Source organism: Coffea arabica, chromosome 11e (genome assembly GCF_036785885.1).
Source record: "Coffea arabica cultivar ET-39 chromosome 11e, Coffea Arabica ET-39 HiFi, whole genome shotgun sequence".
Taxonomy (NCBI): Eukaryota; Viridiplantae; Streptophyta; class Magnoliopsida; order Gentianales; family Rubiaceae; genus Coffea; species Coffea arabica.
In genome coordinates, this window is record NC_092331.1 from 37,960,064 (window position 1) to 37,983,889 (window position 23,826).

The window sequence follows — 23,826 nt, forward strand, 5'->3', positions numbered from 1 at the left end:
TATTTTAATTCTCCAAAACAAAATTTATTTGGAATCTTTTAATAATATTTTTATTATTCCCTGAACTCTATAAATTATGAAATTGACTTAAAAATAACATATTACACAAATCATTTTAATGGCAAATATTATTCTTAATAAACTTTTGCACTTAAAATTCATAAATAAACTAGATAATTACACTTAAATAAAATTTTATACTTGAAATTTGATGGATTACTAATTAAATTTAGGTTGTTAATTCTTATAAAAACTAATGAATCTATAATAAATTAAACTAATTGAATATTTATTATGACATAAAAAATTATAAAACATAATATTTAAATATATGTAGTGACCTACAGGTTGGACCACTCACTCACCGGTTGAATCAATAACCCGTTGACCCATTTCTTTCACCGGGTTCCTCCTCGGGCTGGGTTTAATAACTATGCCTAAAAGTTGTTTCTTCCTTGGGCAAATGAAATCTTGATGATTAAGGTAGTCTTTGAATGCAGGGAAAGTTAACAGAAAGTGAAAGAATATAGATTTCTTGATGATTTTTTTTGTCAGTAATATCCTCATAATCCACAATTAAAATATTTTCTTAGTTGCAATAAAAGTCATTCAGTGCAATCATGTGAAAAACAATATGGAATAAATATCAAAGTTAAGTGCATGGAAGGAACAAGAAAATTAAACAAAATGAGCTGAACTGTTAATCCTCACACCCAAAAAAAAAAAAAAATGACTGACGTGAATCTTAACATGTATCATAAATTTAAGGTTCGAATTATAACCTAGTTGTCTAGGACTCTACAACAAAATTAAAAGTTGATTTCAAGGTCATATCTATCTTATATAAAAGAGAGGGTCATGTCTACCTACTATATAAAAGGAGAGGGAAAAAAGGAGAGGGATAATTATGGTAACGTATTTACTTTTCCACATGGCACTCTTATTGTACAAAAAGAGAAGGGTAATTACTGTAATGCATTTTTTTTGTCATGTGGCACTCTTGGCATTCATGTCCCTTAAAGCGAGCTTTAATTTTTTTATTCTTTGATGAAAAATTGACTTTTCTTTTCCTTTGATGAAAAATTTTATTGAGAAGTACTTGAAAATTCTGCCTTAAAACTACTTTGAAGAGAATTTGGAGCATTAAGCTGCTATAGGTATTCCATTAATACCACATGTAACCACATGCACCCATTCTGAACTCATATTATAAATGTTATTCAGAGAGTGATTCGTGTTAAGCATCCTCTGTGATAGAACCAGTCACTGAGGATTAATTCTTTGCATAATTTTTAGCAGCTTCAATAACATTAAATGCATCCCCTTCAAAGGTAGCTGACAGATATCTTCTTATACAAGCCATGTCCAATGCTTCATTGAAAGCTTGAGCTTCAGCAATTTCAGGATGAATAATGCTAATAAATCAATCTGGACATACCACATTAGAATCTTTCTTCATTATCTCGCGTAACAACTCCAACACCTGTAGCCTGTAAATCTATGAAGACCGCACCGTCAAAGTTCATTTTGAACCGCAGCTTGAAATCCAAAAGAATTTGCAATCCCATGCTAAGTAGCAGGGGCAGATTTACATCAATAAGAAAAAAATAACTTTCTTTTCGCGAGTGTCATAAAACTCTTGCTATAAACTTTGTTCGTGCATTGGCTTTATTCCGTCATAACTCAAATTTTCATATCTAAACGGATAAACTGAGTAATCAGCTTAGCATTTAGGCCCTACTAGGAGGGTAGTCAAGGAGCATAAACATGCTTTCAAAAATTAACCACTAACACATCTTTTGCATATCATAAAAACATAAATTATACCACATATGATCCAAATTTACATTATTTTTTTTATTAATGTAACCGAAAAATTACAAAGTCAGGATCTAAGCCTTCCACAGGATTACAAGATCGAATGCCCTGACCACCTCTAAACACCAGCCCTTACCTCCTGCATCTACAAAAATTTGGAAAACTAGATGCATCTAAAGTAATATCTCCCCTCACCATCCTAGGTAATTCAATATAGGCCTCATAAATTGTAGTACATCGATCCTCCACTCCAACAGTAGACAATCTGTCCGCCGGCTTGTTTGCCTCTCAAAAACAATGAGAAATGGCTTCAAAATACCGTCTATATTGCAGCAGATCTTGTAACTCCCTCTGCAACTGCCATGGACACCTAACCTTCCCCTAAAAAATACGGACCAAGACCAGTGAATCAGATTCCAGATGCAACTTAACTAATCCACGGGATACACCTAATCGAGCACCAAAAAGAAGAGCTTTCAACTCTGCATGAAGGCTTGTAGTCTCCCCAAAATAACACAAAAAACCAAAGCAGGAATCTCCCATCATAATCCCTAAACAATCCCCCACCGCCACTCCTCCCCGGTTACCCCTTGAACAACCATCGGTATTCAATTTCACCACCGACTGACTTGGACATTTCCAACAAACCTCCAATATGAGAACCTTGTTGCGCAGCCTAGCTATCATATCAAAAAAACCAGTCTGTGAATTACAAGGCATTGATATCTCCTGAAACTGAAGAAAGAAACATACTCTTAGCTCCAAGAAAATCCGATCACAAACATGCATTACCGACTCTAGCTTACCTTCAAAAATCCTCATATTTTGCATCTTCCATAAATTCCAGCAAATTAAAGATGGCGAAGTGCGGAGAACAAAACCAAGGTAAGAAGTAAGGGCAGGTTTTACCCACCAACTCATCACCTTATGTCTAACTATGAAAGCCTCTCTAATCCCGCCAATGAGACCCTCAAAGCAACCCCAAACCTGTTTAGCCATCTCCCCCATACAAAAAATATGGCTAATAGTTTATGGGGACCTGTTCAGACTACAACAAAAGCATCTAGAGGGGCCCAGTACCCCAAACTTGTGTAACGCATCCATCAACGGTAACCTACCACACATCAATAGCGTCATAAAGAAGGAAATTTTTGATGGCAAAGCTTGATGCCACAAAGAAGCAAACATTCTGGAAACATTACTACCTTTACGCACTATCTGATATGCCGACAAAATAGTAAACTCACCCGAATTATTGGCGACCCAGATCATTTCATCCGCCTTCGCCGAAGTAGGTGGAGCCACACCAATCACCTGCTGCACCCATCCCGACAGCAACACCCTATTTAAGTGCTGCAAATCCTCCCACCTGCCTTCCATGACAAAGTCTGCAGCCGAGTGCTCTTGAAAAGATTCCACCTGCCTACACAGCAGTCCTGTCCCCAACCAATTGTCATGCCAAAAACTTGAAGAGCCACTGCCCAGCATCCATCTTATAAGCTTCTCCGCTACCACTTGATCGTTCAACATCCTCTACCAAGTGGGTGATTGCCCTGGAGAAAAATCTGAATAACAAGGATGCACATCTGGTCAATACTTCAAGTGCATGAACTCAACCCATAAAGATTGTCGCAGCCTAAAATTCCACCATAATTTCAAAGAAAAGGCATCAAACACATGCTGCAGAGACCGAAAACCCACACCTCCCTCCTCATAAGGCTTGCATAGCTGACTCCATTTAATCCAATGAAACCGCGTTCCAAAATCAGAAGAACCCGATAAGAAATCAGCAAAAATTTGCTCCAACATGCCAAATATCTCTCTAGGAGGGTTGGAGGCAGCAAAAGTATGGATCGGCATGGACGCCAGCACACTCCGTATCAGCACCAACTTCCCACCGGATGACAATAGTCTCTCCTTCCACAACAACACCCTACTTGCAACTGAAGTACAAATCGCTGAAAAATAGCTCTTTTTCCATCTTCCCGAGTATAGTAGGAATCCTAAATACGTCATCGGGAAGGACTGGGATCGAAAACCCAGTGACTTGTGCCACAATACGCTTTCGTAAATCCGACAGTCTAGCATGGGACAAAAAACCACTTTTATTGTGATTCACCTTTTGTCCCGATATCGACGTATAATCCTCCAACACCTTCATAACCAATTGTAGCGATCTTTTCATGCCACTTGAAAAGATAATGATATTGTCTCCATAAACTAAGGTTGTGTTTGGATTGCATTTTCCGTGATTTTTCATGGAAAAATTACTGTAGCAATTTGATGTATGTGAGGAAAAAAGGTAATAGGGAAATGTGATCACGGAAAACGACGTAATTTTTCGACGGAAACAGACAATCCAAACAAGGCCTAAGTGCGTGACAATCGGGCATCCCTTCAGAACCCTAAAAGGCACAAATCCCTGCCGACCACTCAAGGAATTTAGACTACGGGAGGGAACCTCAACACACAAAACAAAAAGGCCTGGTGAGATTGGTTCTGCTTGACGAATCTCACGACTAGATTTAAAGAAGCCTTGGGGCGACCCATTTACAATAACTGAGAACCACACATTCGAAACTAGCCTCCAAATCATATCAATCCAAGCTTCACAAAAACCAAACCTTCTTAACACCTGAATAAAAAATGGCCATGAAACCCTATCGTAGCCTTTGGCCATGTCAATTTTCAACACAACATTACCCCCTCTACTAGCTTTTCTAATATCTATTATAAGCTCCTGAGCTAACAGAACATTATCAAAATCTGCCTACCCTTCACAAAACCGCTTTGCTGAGGTGAGATGATGTTAGGTAACACCTTGGCCAATCTATTTGCTAAAATTTTGGAGATCACTTTATTAAGGAAATTGCACAGGCTAATCGGTTTGAACTGACTAAAATCCTGAGGAGAGTTGACCTTGGGAATAAGTACTAACCATGTTGCCGTAATACTCCTGGGCAACTCTTGCTCACAAAAGAAGCTAACCACCGCCTCATATACATCTTCTGCCACCACCTCCCATGCAAAGGTAAAAAACCTCCCAGTTAAACCTTCTGGTCCTGCTGCACTCTCCCCATCCATCCCAAACACCACCTCTCTAATCTCCTCCATCTCCGGAACCTTCACTAATTCCTCATTCTGTGTGTGAGAAATCATATGGGGAATCACGTCTAGTGTATCCCATGATCCTGAAGAAATCTCAGCTAAAAATAAAGAGTTAAAATACTCAACCGCCTCTGCTGCAATCTGGCTATCATCTGCTATCCAATCCCCATTTGCACATTTGATCCGATGAATAACTGCCTTCGCCCTACGCTTTGCAACTACAGAGTGGAAATACTTTGAATTTTTATCCCCCTCCCAAATCCATTTAACCCTTGCTTTTTGCCTCCAATATCCTTCCTCTATCATTAACGAGTTTCTCAAAACCGCCCGCACTTCTTGAAGTGCAATTAAATTTGGCTCAAAAGGATCATTGTCAAAAAGACCCTCCACCCTTAGTACCTCCCTTCCAGCCTTCCTTACCCCCTCAAAAATATCTTCAAACGATTCTCTAGACCACAATTGCACTTGACATTTTACCTCCCGCAATTTGAAAGCCCGTCTCTGCAAAGGAGGGCCCAAAAAGGATCCACCCCAACATAGTCGAATAATATCCAATAATTCCGGTTTAGACATCCACACATTCAGGAATCAAAAGGATCGTAGCTTATTATCCAGCCTAGACATTGCCGTCAATAACAAGGGAGCATGATCCGAGGGGTCTCGCCCCAAATGCTGCACCTTAAAATTATAATCTAAACAAGACGCATGCTGATTGTATAACATTTTGTCTAGCCTCTTCCAGAAACGCGCGCTTCCCCCTCTATTATTACACCATGTGAATTTTGAACCCGAGAATCCAACGTCTTGTATAGTAGTCGTAGCCATAAAAGAAATAAAATCCAAGCCCTCCCCCAGACAAAAAGGTAAACCACCTCGCTTTTGCTCATCACTGACTATGACATTGAAATCCCTTACCAGAAACCACGGTGCATCCACTGGATTATCGAGCAATAGAAAAGACCAAAGCGACTTTCTTTCCTGCTCGTTACACTTTGCATGCACAAATGAAAAGACCATAGGGCCATATACCAGTTGCGACTGTGGGCTTCTTTGGAATGTGAGTTTTTTGGGTGTTTGTATAAAACTTTACTGTAGATCACTGTAAAAATTGTAGAAAAACTTTTGTAAGAAAACTTTTGGATGTTTGTAAGATGAAATTTCTTTTCCGTTTCATTTTCTTTCTTTCTTCTATTCCTTCCTCCCTTCCCGCTTCTTCTCCCTCCCCTTTCCCAGCCCTGTTCCCTCTCCCGAGACTTTCATGGCAGTAACTAACAGATGATTCTTTTTTTTTTTTTGCTTTTTTTCTCTTCCCCTATCCCTTCCCGCCACCCTCCCTCTCCCTCCGCTACTATCCCTCTTCTCCCTCTCCCCTTCCCCTTCCTTCCCCCGCCACCCCTCTTTTTTTTTTTTTGCTTTTTTTTCTCTTCCCCTCTCCCTTCCCCGCCACCCCTCCCTTTCCCTTCCCTGCCATCCCTCTTCTCCCTCTCCCTCTCCCCTTCCCCTTCTTTCTCCCGCCACCCCTTCTCTCCCCCTCTCTTGCCACCCTCTCCTTCCCCTAGCTGCGATCTGGTCAAGCGACCAGATCGGTGAAAAGGGGAGGGGGAGGCAGAGGTGAAAAGAGGAGGGGGGAGGGAGAAAGAAAAAAAAAAGAAAAAGAGCACCAAGAGAGGTGCAGAGGGGGTAAGGGAGAGAGAAAAAAAGAGGAAGGCCGGAATAGTGACCGGCGCCCGCAGCGGTGGTGGCCGGCGACGGAGGACGTGGTGGGTTGAGTGGGGGAGGAAAAAGAAGAAAAGTTGAAGGGAAAGTTTTTTGTGTATTTTTGAAGTGTGTAGGTTAAAAACTTTGATAAGTTTTTTAGAATTCCTGTAGCAAAAGTTGTTAAAAAACTAGTTTTATACAAACTTGGTAAAAAACCAAGGTTCCAAACAAGCCCTGTATTTTAAGCGACAAATGTTGACTAAACTCACCCGTTTGTTCACATATAAGTGAGTTTTGATGGAACACCCATAGAGAACCCTCACTTTTGGCAATGCATTTATCCATCATTAACTTTGACCGTATCCAATGAATCTCTCCCAAAGACAGCTTAGGTTCACATATAGCAACTAATTGACTTGAGGACTCAGCAATTAAACTCTTTAACCTAAGAAAATTTAGGGCACGCGAGATACCCCGAGTATTCCAAAATAAGAAATTAATCATCAGACAATGTAGCAAAAGAATTATTGGACAGTTTTGCTTTAGAGCGTAAAGATCGATCAGTAGGAAATGGCACTCGCGTACCTCTGTGCTTCGATTGAACAATCATTTTACATCCCTCATCTCTTTGCACTTTTTCCTGAACTTGCTGGAGAATAGGATCTAAATTAAAAATATCCACCACCAAAGAGCTAGCCAACATCCCTCGGTACAGCTCCAATCTTACCCTGCGGAGACAGATTTCCTGCGCTTTGTTCTGCAGTAACCACCTCTTCCTCTTCCACCGCTGCACCTAACTCCGCTGTGATAAGGCCTTCGCATATATTACTCTTCTCTCCTCCCACCTCAGGAACAACAGTCATGTCCTTCAAAAGAGAAGAAGACAAACTGATCACCAATCCTGGTGTGCAACTATCAAGAGGATTTGACGCAGCTAAGACAGCAGCGCCACTCCCCCGCTGCAAATTCTGGATATGCAATTCCTCAGTTGTCCTTTCATCAGATCCTGTCAACTCTCCTGCAATTGCACTCGACCTCTGCTCTGCAATACCATCTACCTCCTCACTTCCCTCTTTTACCATCAGGCTAAGTCTCAAACCCTCACCCATGACTGCATGCTGCTCCATCGTACTAGAAGCCACAGCTGAACCTAGCATATCCGTAACCTCCTTAGCAGGAATTTGTCTTTGCGTTTCATCAGGCATATCAACCATCATTTAGGCTGCGAAGTATACTTCGACTGTCCCTTTTCTATCCGAGATGCTGGATGGAGAAGTCGACATTCAACCTGCTCACATCCTTGCCGAAAACAATGGGAACAATACCTAGGGATACTTTTTGGAACCAGATTCTACCAAAAACCCCTATGATCCCTATTGCCAATCCATATTCTACCTGGAAACGACTTAAGCAGATCAATTTCCACACACCAAATTTACATATCAAGTAACATTTGTAGAAAAACCATAGCTTTACATAAACATAGATACTTTTCTTCATAGTATGGAAATCGCTTTGGAAAATCAAGTATAGCAAAACTACTCACAGCGTTAACGTTGAAAGATTCCTTTCTTTATTTTCAAAAATCATATTGCACAACAATCATTTGGATAACAAGAGATACTTGCCTTGCCTGCATAGTATTTCACTTGCACTTGAACCCTAAATTACTTCCGATAGATGGGCATATGTACTCTGCCATAAGATACGATCCTTAACATTGCCAATAACCATAACTTATATAGTAATCTCTATGACTTTTCCTCACTAACATGCTTAGGTAGATCTTCAAAAGAAAGTTCACAGAATTATTCCATTAAAAAATTCTTGTTTTTCTCGTCGTTAAAACCATGGAAATTGAGAAAACCACTTTGATTCAAATCGACATGAATTATATAAAACATTTCCTATGAGTTTCACATGATTTTTATAAGATCTTAGGGGTTTGTTACTTCAAAATATAAGTTTAGTTTAAAGAAGAAAATTTCTAGATTTGCCATGTCATCAGTAAAATCCACATAACTTGAGCAAAAAACTCGTTTTTGAAATCTAAAGATTCTGAAAAGAAAAAAAAGACTCAAACTTAACAAAAAAAAATTCATGACGAAACAGTCATAAAATTCATCCAACCAATCACTGAAAATTTTGGGTCAAAAGTCAATCTTCCATCAGGAAACAGGCTAAGGATATGCCATTTTTCATACATAAAACATTCGACCATCAATTTTTACATAAATTACTATTGTGACTCTAGCTTCTCATAAATTAAACAGTACTCAATTTTGATCTCTTCACAATAAGGTATGCATTTTCAAAGTAAACTGAGTCTTTCACCTATTACAAAAATTTCCATAATACTCATGTAAGGATCGAAGACAACCTAAGAGGGGGGTGAATTAGGTGGTTTAAAAATTAGCCAAGATATGAGTCACTTTATGAGAACTTGCCCTCTTTTCCTAAAGGACCACACAATGGAACAATTGATGAGAAAGCACAAGTGCTTGGGAGTAGAAGAGATAGACAATTTATATTGCAAGACAGTAAGTAAAAGGATAGAATAGCAAACCAAGTTTCAAACTCCACTTGAATTTGAATACCACTTTATATAGCAAGGTTCTTCAAGTTGATCAACTTACAACCAATCTCTTGTGTACAAAGGAAGGATCACTTCCTCCTTGCCTCAAGCCGCACTTGGTCAAGCAAGGAAGTTTTACTATCACTCGGATAACCCTCACAAAGCTACACTATTGAAGAAATAAAAACACACTTGAAAATCGTATCGAAAGTTACACAACTAAGAGTACAAATCTTCTTTAAAGAGTATTCTCATACTTGAATCACTCAAGATCTGATGTATTCTCAATGTGCAAAGTTGTTTTTAAGTGGTTGACTTTGTTCTATTTATAAGAGACCAAAAATTTCTTCAATTAATACTACCAACGGACAGAAGGCAGCTGAAGAGTCAACTAGCCGTTGGTGGTGTCGGACATCCAGTAGGCTAGTTTCCTGCGTCCGAATGCAGGTAGAGAGTTCAAGAAGTTTTCTTGAAATGTTTAGGACGTCCGGTACCTCCAGAATATGCGTCCGAAGATATGATGCAAAACTGGGAATTCTCCTTCAATTCGTTCGGACGTCCGGTGCCTCCAATGTTTTGCGTCCGAAGTGACGCAACGTTTGTCGGACGTCCGGTACTCAGGTGTTGTACGTCCGATCGGGGTCAATGAGTTTAGAGGACTTGGCTTTTCATCTTCTGACGTCCGAGAGTGGGTTCTTCTTGCGTCCGAAGTTACTCAATGGTTGTCGGACGGCTGATGCAGTCTTTATGTGCGTCCGACAGCTATTTCAGCATATGTTAGCCTTTGAACTTGTTTTGCTCCAATTCTGAAAAGATCTAATCAGAGGATATTAGTAACATCCATTTGTTTTGTAATCATCAAAAGTTACGGATTGAGATAAACAATCTCTCCCTTTTTGATGATGACAAAACAATGGATGGAGTAAAAAGGCTTTAGGTACAGCTCCCCTAACTTAATGCATTCAAGGAGTAATTACAACTTCCCTTCAGAATAATGTTCACTCCCCCTTACATATAGATTACATGTCATATCCATATCTCTCCCTTTTTGTCATCATTGAATCAACTAGTAAAATTATCCATATTACCAACAATGTGGTCGTTCATTGGCACACGAAACTGAATTTAGCAACACAGCAGAACAGCAACATCATCCATCAAGAACCGAAACCAGAGCATCATCAACCAGAAACTAATATTTGCAGATAAGCTGAAATAAGCAACATTCAACATAAAGGATAATTAAATAGTTTTACAGATCAGTGGAGGAGTAAAATCCTTAAGACAGAGCACAACAAATGTTTTTAAGTGCAAAAGATGCAAAAATTTACTATGAACTATTATTCTAATCATGAAGTGCAGTAGCCTAGTAGTGCATGTATGGTGATCTTAGAGGATCCAGACCTTCTTCTAGCTAGACGAAACTGGGCAGGGTCTTCTTCCTCAGTGTCCTCATCCTCATCATCATCATCCTCTTCAGTCTCTTCTTCAGTTGCCGGAGCTTTTCCCTTGTCCTGTGGTTGAGAACTGGAGGCACGGTACTCTGGGGTAATCTCAGTGGTTGGCTCAGTTCTAGGCTCCTTTCGGTGTGCATTTTCATTTTATGGAGGAATGGGAGGTACAAGCAGATTCCTTTTGGCAACGAAGGTGGCTTGTTGATCAGAAGTCATGGTCATCATCAAGCCATCTTCAAGAAGCAGGATATGTTGTTTGAGATCATCAAGCAGAGAAATGACCTCAAGGTTGGATAAAGTATGCATAGAGGTTGACCTTCTAGGATGAATGGTGAAGGGTGTCACATACATAGACTGGTCTCGAGGAGTCCTAGGGGTTACAGGAGTTTTATGAAGATTTTTTCTCCTAGACTCAGAGACAGTTTCTTTGTAGCACCAATGGCCCTAAAAAAAATTTTAGATTTTTCCTTTCAAAGTAAACCTTTGAAAACACAGTTGATGCACTCTCTTTTGGAGATTTTCCAGTAAAGGAAATTTCAAAATGAGTAAAAATAGGAGTTAGAAATTTTTCATAGGACAGTTTCCTACGGCTGTCAGTGCTGATTTTGAGCAGAAATTTGCACATGACAAAACCAAAATTAATTCAAATTTTTTCAAGAAAACAGTAGAACAGATAAAGTTCTATTTTCTTTGCATCAGTTCTGTGACCATCAGTGGGCACCAACAGATTTGAAATTATGGTAAAAATGATCAGGTTTTGAGGATTAAAATCTTTCAATCGTGCCTCAACAGGAGTATTAAAGTGAAACTGAAAATAGGTCATCAATTTTGCAACATAAAAGTGATGGTATACAGAGGAAAATTCTTCGTAAGAAAAGAAATTTACAATTTTGCCTTTAAAACCATCTTCAATTTTGGTTTCCAAAACAGAGTTGACAATTTCAGGATTCACCTCTATGTTAACAGAATTGACATGTGAAATGAGATCAGTAAATGATTTACCATTTCTAAGGCTTGCAAAGAATTGATGAAGCATGTCAGTATAGTAGGTGTTTGGAATCGTCAAAAGATGGGTCCATTTTTGGAATTCAAAAAGGTTGAGAACAGATTCAAGGTCAAGCTTACGGAATTCGTAGGGAATGATGGTTCTTTGAGTGATGAAACCTTTCTGCGAGATCCATTCAAACCTCTCCCTGGCTTTATCATCGGTGAACTTGGGTAGGGGAGTTGGTTCAACAGCAGTTTAGGTCTTTGGTTATTCATTTTCTGGATGCTTTCTTTTTCCACTGTGCTGAGTAGTTGGTGCAGTACCCTGTACACCAGACCTTGTCCTTGGTGACTTCCTGGTAGATGATTCATCAGTCTGCTGTTTCTCAACATTTTTCTCTTCGTCCTGCTGTTTCCCAGAGGGATCAGTAGTTTGCCTTCCCTTGGGTTGAGCAATGCTCTTCCTTTTGGCAGTTCCTTTTCCTTTTCTGGGTGATTTCATGGTGGTTACATCTACATTGGTAGGCTGCTCCAGTTCCTCTTCATTGCCACTTACTGGATGCCCTTCAGATTGATGCTCCTCCATCTGCTCATCGGATGGTTCAACCGATGGCTCTCTGGTTTGCGCATTCTGCTTTTTCCTTGCAGATTGCTTCATTTTCCATCACAATTTCCAGTTTTCTTTTTGGGTGATTTGATGGATGGTTCGATAACTTGAACATCTTCATCCTTCTCATCACGAAACTTGAAGGTGCGTTCAGCACACATGGATCCTCCTCTAATCCTCACCATGATTACAATGCAGTGTGATTTTGTTGTGTAATGTGATGCAAATAAGTATCAAATGATGAGGAGTGCAGTATAAACTACAGTGGCTGCACGAACTGTCCACAGAGGAAGAAATTTTTGTGGTTAGGGTTTCGGGTAAGAATTGGGATTTATAGTGCAGTTGGCGGTTGGGGGAAGTTATGATGCGCAATAAACTCGCAATAGGTATGTGAAGGTGTCGGTCAGATTGATTTCTTGGTATTTGTTCCGAGAAGAGATGAATTTGAATTTTGAAATTGAGGGAATATGAAGAGTTGCGTCCGAGACAAAAGGGTAGGAATGAACGGAATAACGCAGAGGGTTTTCTTATAAGATGCAATTTTTGTGTGTCAGACGGCCGAACAAAATAGAGTGTCTGATACCTCCGTCTGAACCAAAACTTTTTGAGAAAATGATCAAGAACACTGTCGGACGTCCGTTCTAACACATCGGACGTCTGATAAGGAGTGACAGAGAATTTTTAGAGTATTTTTTTTGAAACGCCCAATTTTGTTCTCAAAGACACAAATTGATCCAGTGGTAAGGTTTTTGTGAGAATATCAGCAATTTTATCTTTTGAACAGACATATTGAACACAAATTTCACCCTTATGGACAAGATCGCGAATGAAATGATGCTTTATGTCTATGTGCTTTGTCCTAAAATGTTGGATGGGATTTTTTGTCAAATTTATTGCACTAGTGTTATCACAATACATAGGCACACAATCATACATCAATCCAAAATCATTCAATGTGTTTTTCATCAATAATAATTGAGTACAACAAGCTCCAGTGGTAACATATTTAGCTTCAGTTGTAGATAATGAAATAGCATTTTGTTTCTTGCTAAACCAGGATACTAAGCAATTTTCAAGAAAGTTATATATGTATGTTGTACTTTTTCTATCAACCCTATATTCGCCGAAATCAGTATCACAGAATCCACACAAAGGAAGTTCATGACACTTAGGATACCATAAATCTTTTTATTGCATTTAAATGAAATTCTTTTGGACAAGACTGAAAACGAACACATAAGCACACAGCAAACATGATATCTGGTCTACTAGCAGTTAAATAAAGCAAACTGCCAATCATACCTCTATACTTCTTTTCATCAACTTTTGTACCTTCTTCATCCTTGTCAAACTTGATAGATGTGCACATAGGTGTTCCGACCTGCTTTGAATCCTCCATTCCAAATCTTTTGAGCAGCTCCTTGGTGTATTTTGTTTGGTTGATGAACGTTCCATCTTGGGTTTGAACCACTTGGAGTCCAAGGAAGAAATTTAATTCTCCCATCATGCTCATTTCAAACTCTTTTTGCATGATATTGGAAAAATCCTTGCACAAGCTCTCATTAGTAGCACTGAATATAATATCATCCACATATATTTGCACAATTAAAAGATCACGTGAATTTTGCTTAGTGAAAAGAGTAGTATCCACAATGTCTCTTTTAAAACCATTTTCAATAAAAAAAAACCACTCAAACGTTTATACCATGCTTTTGGAGCTTGTTTTAGTCCATACAAAACTTTTGAGAGTTTAAATACATGATTTGGATAAATTTTATTTTCAAAACCAGGAGGTTGATCAACATATACTTCTTGATCAATAAATCCATTTAAGAAAGCACTTTTAACATCCATTTGAAATAATTTAAAGTTCTTGAAACATACAACCAAAAACATTCTAATTGATTCCAACCTAGTTACGGGTGCAAATAATTCATCAAAATCAATTCCTTCTTCTTGTATATCCCTTGGCTACAAGTCTGGCCTTATTTCTTACTACCTCACTTTTGTCATTCATTTTGTTTCTAAAAATCTATTTTGTGCCAATGATAGAATGATCTTTTGGTCTAGCAACTAATGTCCACACCTTGTTCCTTTCAAATTGATTTAACTCCTCTTCCATAGCTACAATCTAGTTCTCATCTTTCAAAACATCAACAACATTATTGGGTTCAAAAGTATGAAACTAATGCAAAATTATCCATTAGTTGTTTAAAGGAGGAACGAGTTCTGACCTTCTTGGATGGATCACCAATGATGAGCTCCTTTGGGTGGTTTTGAGCAAATTTCCAAGCTCTTGGAAGATCGTTAGATGTACTAGTGTCTCTGTCACTATTTTCCCTTGCTGGACTGTCTTGAGTTTCATCTTCCTTTGAATCATTTTTTGGTGAAGCAACGCCTTGGTCAGTGATTGTGAGTTTCTTTAGTTCTTCTTGAATACCTGCATCATCATTTTCACCACTACTTATGGAAATGTCACCATTAGATTCATCAAAAGTGATATGTATAGCTTCCTCTATAACCAAAGTCCTTCGATTGTAGACTCTAAAATCTCTCTTATTCTCACAATATCCCAAGAAAATTCCCTCATCAGATTTTTTATCAAACTTTTCGAGATGTTCCTTGATGTTTAAAATAAAGCATTTACAACCAAAGACTTTAAAGTATCCAACTACAGGCTTTTTATCAAACATCAGCTCATAGGAGATTTTGTTCAAGATTGGTCTTAAAAGAACTCTATTCATGGTATAGCAAGCTGTATTTATAGTTTCAACCTAAAAGTATTTTGGTAAATTACGCTCACTAAGTATGGTTCTAGCAGCCTCTTGAAGAGTTCTATTCTTTCTTTCAACAATCCCATTTTGTTGGGAAACTCTTGCAATTGAAAATTCATATGTAATACCATTGTTGTTACAAAATTCTGGAAAGCCACAAAAATGAAATTTTGAGCCATTGTCACTTCTAATTTTGATGATTTTCAATCCAATCAGATTCTGAACTTTTGCAAATAGTGAAACAAAGTTTTTGAAAGCATCATCTTTGTATGCAAGAAATATCACCCAAGTGTATCTAGAATAATCATCAACAACAACAAAGCAAAATCTTTTGCCACCTAAGTTGGTAGTTTGTGTAAGACCAAATAAATCAAGATGTAAAAGTTCTAGAGGCTTTGTAGTAGAAACATATTTCTTGGGTTTAAAAGACACTTTGACTTGTTTTCCAAATTGGCAATCATCACAAATTCTGTCCTTTTCAAATTTGATCTTTGGCAGTCCTCTAACAAGACCTTTTTTGGAAATTTCTTTTAGCAGATCCATATTGAAATGACAGAGCCTTCTATGCCACAGCCAAGGGTTCTCATTTGCTACTTTGAGACAACTAAGGCTAGAGGAATCAACTTTTTCAAGGATAACTATATAAATGTCATTTACTCTTTTTTCTTTGAAAACAGTGTTGAACTTTGAGTTAAGAACAAGGCATTCATGCTTTTTAAATAACACAAACAGATTCCTATCACACAATTGAATAACACTTAACAAGTTATAGCTCTAATTGTCAACTAAAAGAACATTGTGAACAAAGGTTTGACCATTCTTACCAACATCACCAATTCCAACATTTTTGGCTTTGTTATCATCTCCAAATGTTGCATTTCCGCTTGCTTTTGGCTTGAGCTTGATGAACTGTGATGGATCACCAGTCATTTGTCTTGAGCATCCACTGTCTATGAACCACTTTGATTCCTTAATAATGTTCACCAGGTTCACCTTTTCATCACCAATGACCATGAAAGCCATTTGGGCAGACTCCTCTTCTTCTTCGACTTTACCTTCTGAATTGCAGTCATTCCAGGTGATCTGAAAATTATTAAATTTTGATTTTCGTTCAACCTTGCTTTCCTTCCTTTTCTTTATTGGACATTCATTTGCATAGTGTCCAAGTTGACCACATTCAAAGCACTTATCAGTTTACTTTTTGTTGAGTTCTAACTTCCCTTTGTTTCTCAGGTTGTTGAACTGATTTGGGAATAAATTGCTGAGTCCACCTTTTTTGAATCTCTTCTTGTTGAGTATTCTTTTGAAACTTTTCGTGATGAGTGCAATATCACTGTCATCACCTTCCATGCCATCTTCATCTAAGGAGGCTGAATCATCTTCATCTTGTGAGGCTTTTAGAGCAATACTCTTTCTCACCTTTGTATCTTCTTCCTCCTGTACCTTGGACTTGAGTTTCAGCTCATAAGATGTTAGAGAATTAACAAGAGATTCAATGGGTAAGGTATTTAGATCTTTAGTTTTCTCAATGGCAGTCACTTTACTCTCCCAATCCTTAGATAAAGCATTCAGAATTATTCTGTTTTTCTCACCTAGAGAGTAATCCTTTTCAAGTACTTCTAAGTCCTTAATGAGATCATTGAATCTGCAATACATCTTGTCAATGTTTTCATGAGGTTTCATCTTAAAGAATTCATACTTAGTGACTAGAATGGATTTCTTTTGTTCTCTCACATTCTCACTTCCTTCATGGATTTCTCTGAGTTTATCCCAAATCTCTTTTGTAGATCTACAGCCTTTGACTCTAATAGACTCATTTGAATCTAAAGCACTGTATAATATATTCATAGCCTTGGCATTTAAGGTAAGATGAGTTCTATCATCACCAGTCAACTCACTCCTTGTTTTTGGTCTCGGCCTATGAGTAACTTCATCAATAATAGAGGTATCATATGGACCTTCATTGACAATAAACCACAACTCAATATCAATAGATTGTAAGAAAATAATCATCCTCTCCTTCCAACTCACATAATTTGATCCATTGAACATTGGGGGTCTAGTGACGGATTGTCCTTCAAAAAATATGGCATTGGTGGTTGTCATTTTCACTCCAAAGCCGATTGAGCTTAATCTTTAGGAGACCAAGCTCTGATACCAATTATAAGGATCGAAAACAACCTAAGAGGGCGGTGAATTAGGTGGTTTAAAAATTAGCCAAGATATGAGTCACTTTATAAGAACTTGACCTCTTTTTCTAAAGGACCACACAATGGAGCAATTGATGAGAAAGCACAAGTGCTTGGGAGTAGAAGAGATAGACAATTTATATTGCAAGACAGTAAGTAAAAGGATAGAATAGCAAACCAAGTTTCAAACTCTACTTGAGTTTGAATACCACTTTATATAGCAAGTTTCTTCAAGTTGATCAACTTACAACCAATCTCTTGTGTATAAAGGAAGGATCACTTCCTCCTCGCGCCAAGCCGCACTTGATCAAGCAAGGAAGTTTTACTATCACTCGAATAACCCTCACAAAGCTACACTATTGAAGAAATAGAAACACACTTGAAAAGCTTATCGAAAGTTACACAACTAAGGGTACAAATCTTCTTTAAAGAGTATTCTCACACTTGAATCACTCAAGATCTGATGTAGTCTCAATGTGCAAAGTTGTTTTTAAGTGGTTGACTTTGTTCTATTTATAAGAGACTAAAAAATTGTTCAATTAATGCTACCAACGGACAGAAGGCAATTGAAGAGTCAACTAGCCGTTGGTGGTATCGGACGTCCGGTAGGCTAGTTTCCTGCGTCCGAACGCAGGTAGAGAGTTCAAGAAGTTTTCTTGAAATGTTTAAGATATCCGGTACCTCCAGAATATGCGTCCAAAGGTATGATGCAAAACTGGAAATTCTCCTTCAATTCGTTCGGACGTCCGGTGCCTCCAATGTTTTGCGTCCTAAGTGACGCAACGTTTGTCGGACGTCCGGTACTCAGGTGTTATACGTCCGATCGGGGTCAATGAGCTTAGAGGACTTGGCTTATCATCTTCGGACGTCCGAGAGTGGGTTCTTCATGCGTCCGAAATTACTCAATGGTTGTCGGACGGCCGATGCAGTCTTTATGTGCGTACGACAGCTATTTCAGCATATGTTAGCCTTTGAACCTGTTTTGCTCCAATTCTGAAAAGATCTAATCAGAGGATATTAGTAACATCCATTTGTTTTGTATTCACCAAAAGTTATGGATTGAGATAAACAACTGACAACATTTAAAACCATCTATCTCATGGGCTGTCACTACCACCATGTATCACCAGGTGCGCCGTGAATGATGTCTAGTTGTCAAAGGAGAAGACGGTGTCGTCCTTTAGCTGTGGGTAGCTGCGGCAATGTTGCAAAATGGCAACTGCTTCCAGCCATGTATTGACACTCCGCTAGCTGGTTTATCCATTCGGCCATGGTTTTCTTCTCTTTTTCTTTTTTTTTTTGGCAATTTCTTTTCATCTCTATGAAAACTAGGGTTTTATCCTTTTCTTGAAAAAAATGTTTTAATCCAACAAAAACAACATATTGAACTTACAAATTCGTAGAGATTCATGAATAACTTTCTTAGGCAAGATCATAGAACTACATGGGGCATAACTTAACCATGGAGATACATTCTCATAAAAATGACAATTTTAAGCTTTGAAGAAACCACTATATCTTCTATGGTGCAGTCTTCTTCTTCTTGCTCTCGTCCTTGGATCTTTTCGTTATCTGGAGAAAAGAAAAATATAGACTTAGCTCATGGTTGAGGGTATTTATAGGCCTAGATTGGCCAGTCTTGCTTTTTTTTTCTTTCTTTTTCGGCAAAGCCCCGTCCACGGGGTGGGGATGCCAGCCCTCTTTTTATTAATATTAGGAATGATACAGCGAACGACAAATCAATGTCTGCGAAGAGCCAAAAAAAGGGAAGACTAGTCCCTTACACTCCGACAACGAGGCCAGTCTTGCTCTTAATTCTACCAATATGAGATCATCAGAGTTTACTTGCAAAGTAAGACAACTAGAATAATTCCATCCTTATCGCTTTTTTCTTTTCCATTTTTTTCCTTACAAAAGTCGGCCTCTCTCTCCTTTCCCCTTATGGCTATTTTGGACCATAGGACTTGGCCCTTCTTTTTTCCATTTCTTTTTTTTAAAAAAATTTCATTGGACCCTTTGGCTGATTCTTCTATTTCCTTATTTTTCCATGAGCTAATCCTTGTTGTCGAAAAATCATTTGATCAACTATCAACTGAAAGCCTTAACAATGTTTTCTTAACACTACAATTATGTATGGTAGAGGTGATGAAGAACTTAGGGGGAAACAATTACAAAGTGCCGCACATTGGAAAACATCGTTTAATGAAAGATGGTTCTCTTCCTCTACAAATTGAATGTGAAAAAGAACTTGTTAACCAAGTTCGAAGTCATATACAAGCATGAAGATGGTTTCATTGGATAGGTTCACTTATATGCAAAACTAGTTTGTGCTTTACAGTTTATGATCCCTACTTCTTTGTTTATGGTTGTTTACACTAACTTTTGTTTTTTTTCTTCTTTATATAGGTATTGAAGTATACTAATCAGGTTTTACAAGTAAATAGCAGTACAAGTGGTTGGATTTTGCATCTTATATTTATGGTAGTTTACACTTACCTATATTCTTTATCTTCTTATTTATTGGTACTCGACAGTATAAGTGCTTGGATTTTGCAAAATGTATAAAAGGACTCAATCTTTCTTTTGATCAGTTATTCTTGTTTACTTAATGCGTATCTATGGAATATTGATATGGCAATTCATAATGATGCGTATCTATGGAAATTGGTAAGTTATTCTTGTTTACTTAATGCGTATCTATGGTTGTTTACTTATTAGATGTATAAGTTGAGCTATTGGATATGACAATTCATATTTTATTGTTTTTTAGATTGATTCTTTTGATATTCTCAATTATCTGCATCTTTATTTGCTGTCTTGACTAACTCAAGTTCTTTCTCATCTTACTTGCAAGGACTTAAAGTCTAAAAATTCAAACCTTTTGAACTTGATGGTGCAAGTACTTTAATTGTGCAAAGATTGGAGTAGTAAAAGTGCTTACCAATTTGTAAATTATAGTAAATGTTTTTGCTCACTTTAGTAAAGTGACTTTTGTAAAGCATGTACTCCATATAAAGGCCTTGATATCATTTTGGCTGAATGTTTTTGGCTGAATCTTGTATGCTGATGCCTTTTTTCCCTCATTGCCTGGATCATTTTAATTGAGTAATAGGTGTCGGCTACTTCTCTTACTCCGTTTGTGCCAATGTGAATTTTTATTTTTTCATACAAAAAGATGTGAATTTTAATTTGTAGATCTCTAATTAAAATTATGGAAAGAAGATACACACTTTGTCCTGCAACCGAGAAAAGAGAAGAGAAGCACTTTGTCTTGAAACCAATGATTGTGGGACCCATATACTTTGTCCTACAACCAAGAAAAGAGATGCACTTTGTCTTGAAACCAATGATTGTGGGACCCATAGCATTTTGGGGGCCAAGCTATAGTATTCTTTATGCATAATTAATGAAGGGTATGGAGGGAATTTCAGAGTATAAAGTAGTTAAAAATAGGACATGACAAACATTTTGGGACAGCCAAAAAAGAAAAGAATGACACTTTCAACGGGACGGAGGGAGTACCATGTTCCTAACACCATTGCCATCGGAATGCTTGTTGACTTGATTGGATTTAGTTGGGATTTGGTAAAAGTAGAATGTTGTTGAAATTGAAGACATAATTAGTTTGGATTATGTTTGAAAAAGAAATACTACTCTACTAATAGTATTAACTTCTTCGAAATATAAAAAAGCAAAAGAATTTGACATTGAAAAAAAAATAGTACTACAAGAGATGATTAATTTTTTTTGCTCTTTTTTGGTCATTGAACCACAATTTTTGGCACTTACTACATGATCGAACTTTCTCTAACTAATATCTTAATTTTCTATTTAAAAAAATGGCGTTACCTGCTAAAGTTGGTTTTTTAATTCCATATGTGATTTGAATTGTTAATTAGGGGACTACTTTTATGATTTTAATACTTCTCTTGTTGATTATATATGTGTATTATATAGTCTATTTGTTGCATTTTCTAGCTATACAATCATGTGTACTTTGGAAAATGGTAACGGAGTTCAAAATGCTGATCAACCTATTCAGCATGAGGGTAATATAAGTGACATATTTGATGAAACATATCATGCTTCTCAAGTAGAATCAAGTGATAATTCTGACTTTGAATTTTTCCTAGATGGTGATAAGTTGAGTGATTATTGTGACCCAATATATGAGGGAGAAAATTTAGAGGGCCTGGATCATCATCATGAATTTTCAGATTATAGAGAGTACGGGAAGTTAATTGGAGATGAGTATAAGGCTTATCTTGCATATAGGGAGAAAGGAAAAATGGTGGAAAGGGACAATGTTAGTGATGATGAAATATTGCACGTTGCATTAAACTCATTTGATGATGAACAACCTACTGAGTTTCCTGAGTTTAATATTGAGGAGGGCTTGGAGAAGGCTGAACTTGAGGTTGGGCATATTTTCACTACTATGCAAGACTTCAGGCTTGCACTAAGACAACACTCTATAGTGAATGGGTTTGAACTGAAGCCTATTAAGAATGATAGTGATAGGGTAACAGCTAAATGTAGTATGAACTGTGACTGGAGAATACATGCTAGTAAATGTGGGGATACTAGTACCTTTCAAATAAAAATGTTAGAAGGGCTTCCTCATAAGTGTCCAAGGTCCTATAAGAATAAGAGTGCTAATGTAAGATGGTTAGCTCAAATGTTTGTTAGGGACATTACTGATGATCCATCTTTGAAAATTGAGGTACTTAAGAAAGCAATGAAGAAGAAATACAACGTTAATGTGGGTGACCAACAACTTTATAGGGCCAAGAGTAAAGCGAAAACAGTGATTCAAGGTGAACATAAACAACAATACTGGAGATTGTGGGACTACTGTGCTACTTTAATACTAAAGAATCTGGGCTCAGTTGCTATTGTAGTGACTGAAAGATTTCCCATGTATCAAAATCCCATCTTCAAAAGGATGTTTGTAATGTTTTTTGCACAAAAAGAGGGGTTTATTTCAGCATGTAGGCCTGTAATAGGACTAGACGCTTGTCATTTGAAATGCACACTAGGAGGGCAGTTGATGGCTGCAGTTGGTAGAGATGCCAACAACCAGATGTACCCATTGGCCATAGCACTGGTAGAGTCTGAATGCAAAGATAGTTGGGGCTAGTTTCTTGAAACACTTACGGACCATATTGGGAAGCCGAGTGAAAGGGACTGAATTTTCATATCTGACAGACAGAAGGTTAGACTAATTTATTTTCTAATATATATGATTATGTATTTGTACAGAATCTAATATTTATTATTTGTTCACTTTTGTATAGGGCCACTTTTGTATAAGGTCTGATTGACACAATAGAAAGCAAATTTTTTGGAGTCGAGCACAGGTACTATGTTAGGCATATGTATGCAAACTTTAAGTTAAAGTTAAAAGGTAAGCAGCTAAGAAACATCATGTGAGCTGCTACTAGAGCATATGTGCCTGACAGATTTGAAGCAGCCATGAGAGAAATGCAAGCAATTTCACCAGAAGCTCATGAATGGTTAAGAACTATTCTTACTAGTCTTTGGGCAAGGCACACTTTCTCCATTAGAACGAAGTGTGAGCTTCTAAGCAACAATATTTGCAAATGTTTTAATCAGTATATCAAAGAAGCAAGGCAAGAACCTATTTTGACAATATTTGAGGGTATCAAGAGACAGATCATATGTAGATTTCATGAGAAAAGACAGTGAATTAAAAAAGTAAGGTCTAGAATATATCATAGAATAGTGGAGAAAATTGAAGAGTACAAGTACCAAGTGCTTTTTTTTTTTGAATGTTTGGAGTCAGGCAGTGGGCTATGGGAAGTTGCTGAACCAGCTAAGACATATATGGTTTCAATTAATGAAGGTACCTGTGTGACAACCCCACCTCTCCCTAGGGCGAACCCTAGGATATCAACGGACTGTCTGCCCAACTCTCACTGGGGCTCAGTCGGATAAAGAACTAGTAACTCAAGATAACTAATGAAATATCTTCAAGGAAAGGAGTACAAACCCTAATGGAAATACAATCACCATATCAACTTTCCAAACTTAGAATATAAAGCCAAATATCAAACTTACCATTCCACACTTAATTTACAAGACAAACGTCGAACTTACAAATTCAAGCTTACAAGAGTCAAAAGTAAAGGTCTTCTAAACAAAAGGGCTACAAGCCAAAGTACAAGTTCAAGATAAAAGTTAAACTATGAAAGTTCTCGACCATGAGTCCATCCTCGATCTGTTAAGGAAAACAAAAGGAGTGGGGTGAGCTAAAACTCAGTGAGGTTCCAAATAAACACGTAAGCACATAACCAATTAAAGGCGTAATATAAACAAGTAACCACCTTTTTGTACTATAATAACTAAATCATAGTTCAATTCAAGGATACAGGTGGCTTTCAAAAGCCAAATCCACTTGAGATTGATCATAACAAGAATCCGTTGACTCTCTATCAACGTTTGCATTTAAAGAATGTAATGTCCGTAGAACACCACTTACTCCGATTTTCGTCCACCAGACAACCCCTTTTCCGGGCCCGAACACCACAAACAGTAATTAGGTAATACTCGAGTATATCGGATCCAGATTCAGTAAACAGTCCTCAGGGTTTAT

The 23,826-nt window shown here is 37.7% G+C and overlaps 1 protein-coding gene across 1 annotated transcript; it reads right to left on the bottom strand.

Moving 5' to 3' along the window:
* Window positions 1-3,751: 3,751 nt before the first annotated feature.
* Window positions 3,752-5,499, bottom strand: LOC140021274 (uncharacterized). Its single transcript, XM_072072038.1, has 2 exons — window positions 4,757-5,499; window positions 3,752-4,007 (listed from the first exon to the last, which is right to left on the bottom strand). Exons 1-2 carry the CDS (start codon window positions 5,497-5,499, stop codon window positions 3,752-3,754), a joined length of 999 nt encoding a protein of 332 aa, XP_071928139.1.
* Between the last annotated feature and the right edge of the window lie 18,327 nt (window positions 5,500-23,826).

Excerpts from the sequence above, each read along its gene's own strand:
- LOC140021274 (XM_072072038.1), bottom strand. The coding sequence starts at position 5,499 with ATGTCTAAACCGGAATTATTGGATATTATTCGACTATGTTGGGGTGGA. Across the intron at positions 4,008-4,756 it reads AGGAGTATTACGGCAACATG|TGGCATGAAAAGATCGCTAC; the intron begins GTTAGTACTTAT and ends TATCTTTTCAAG.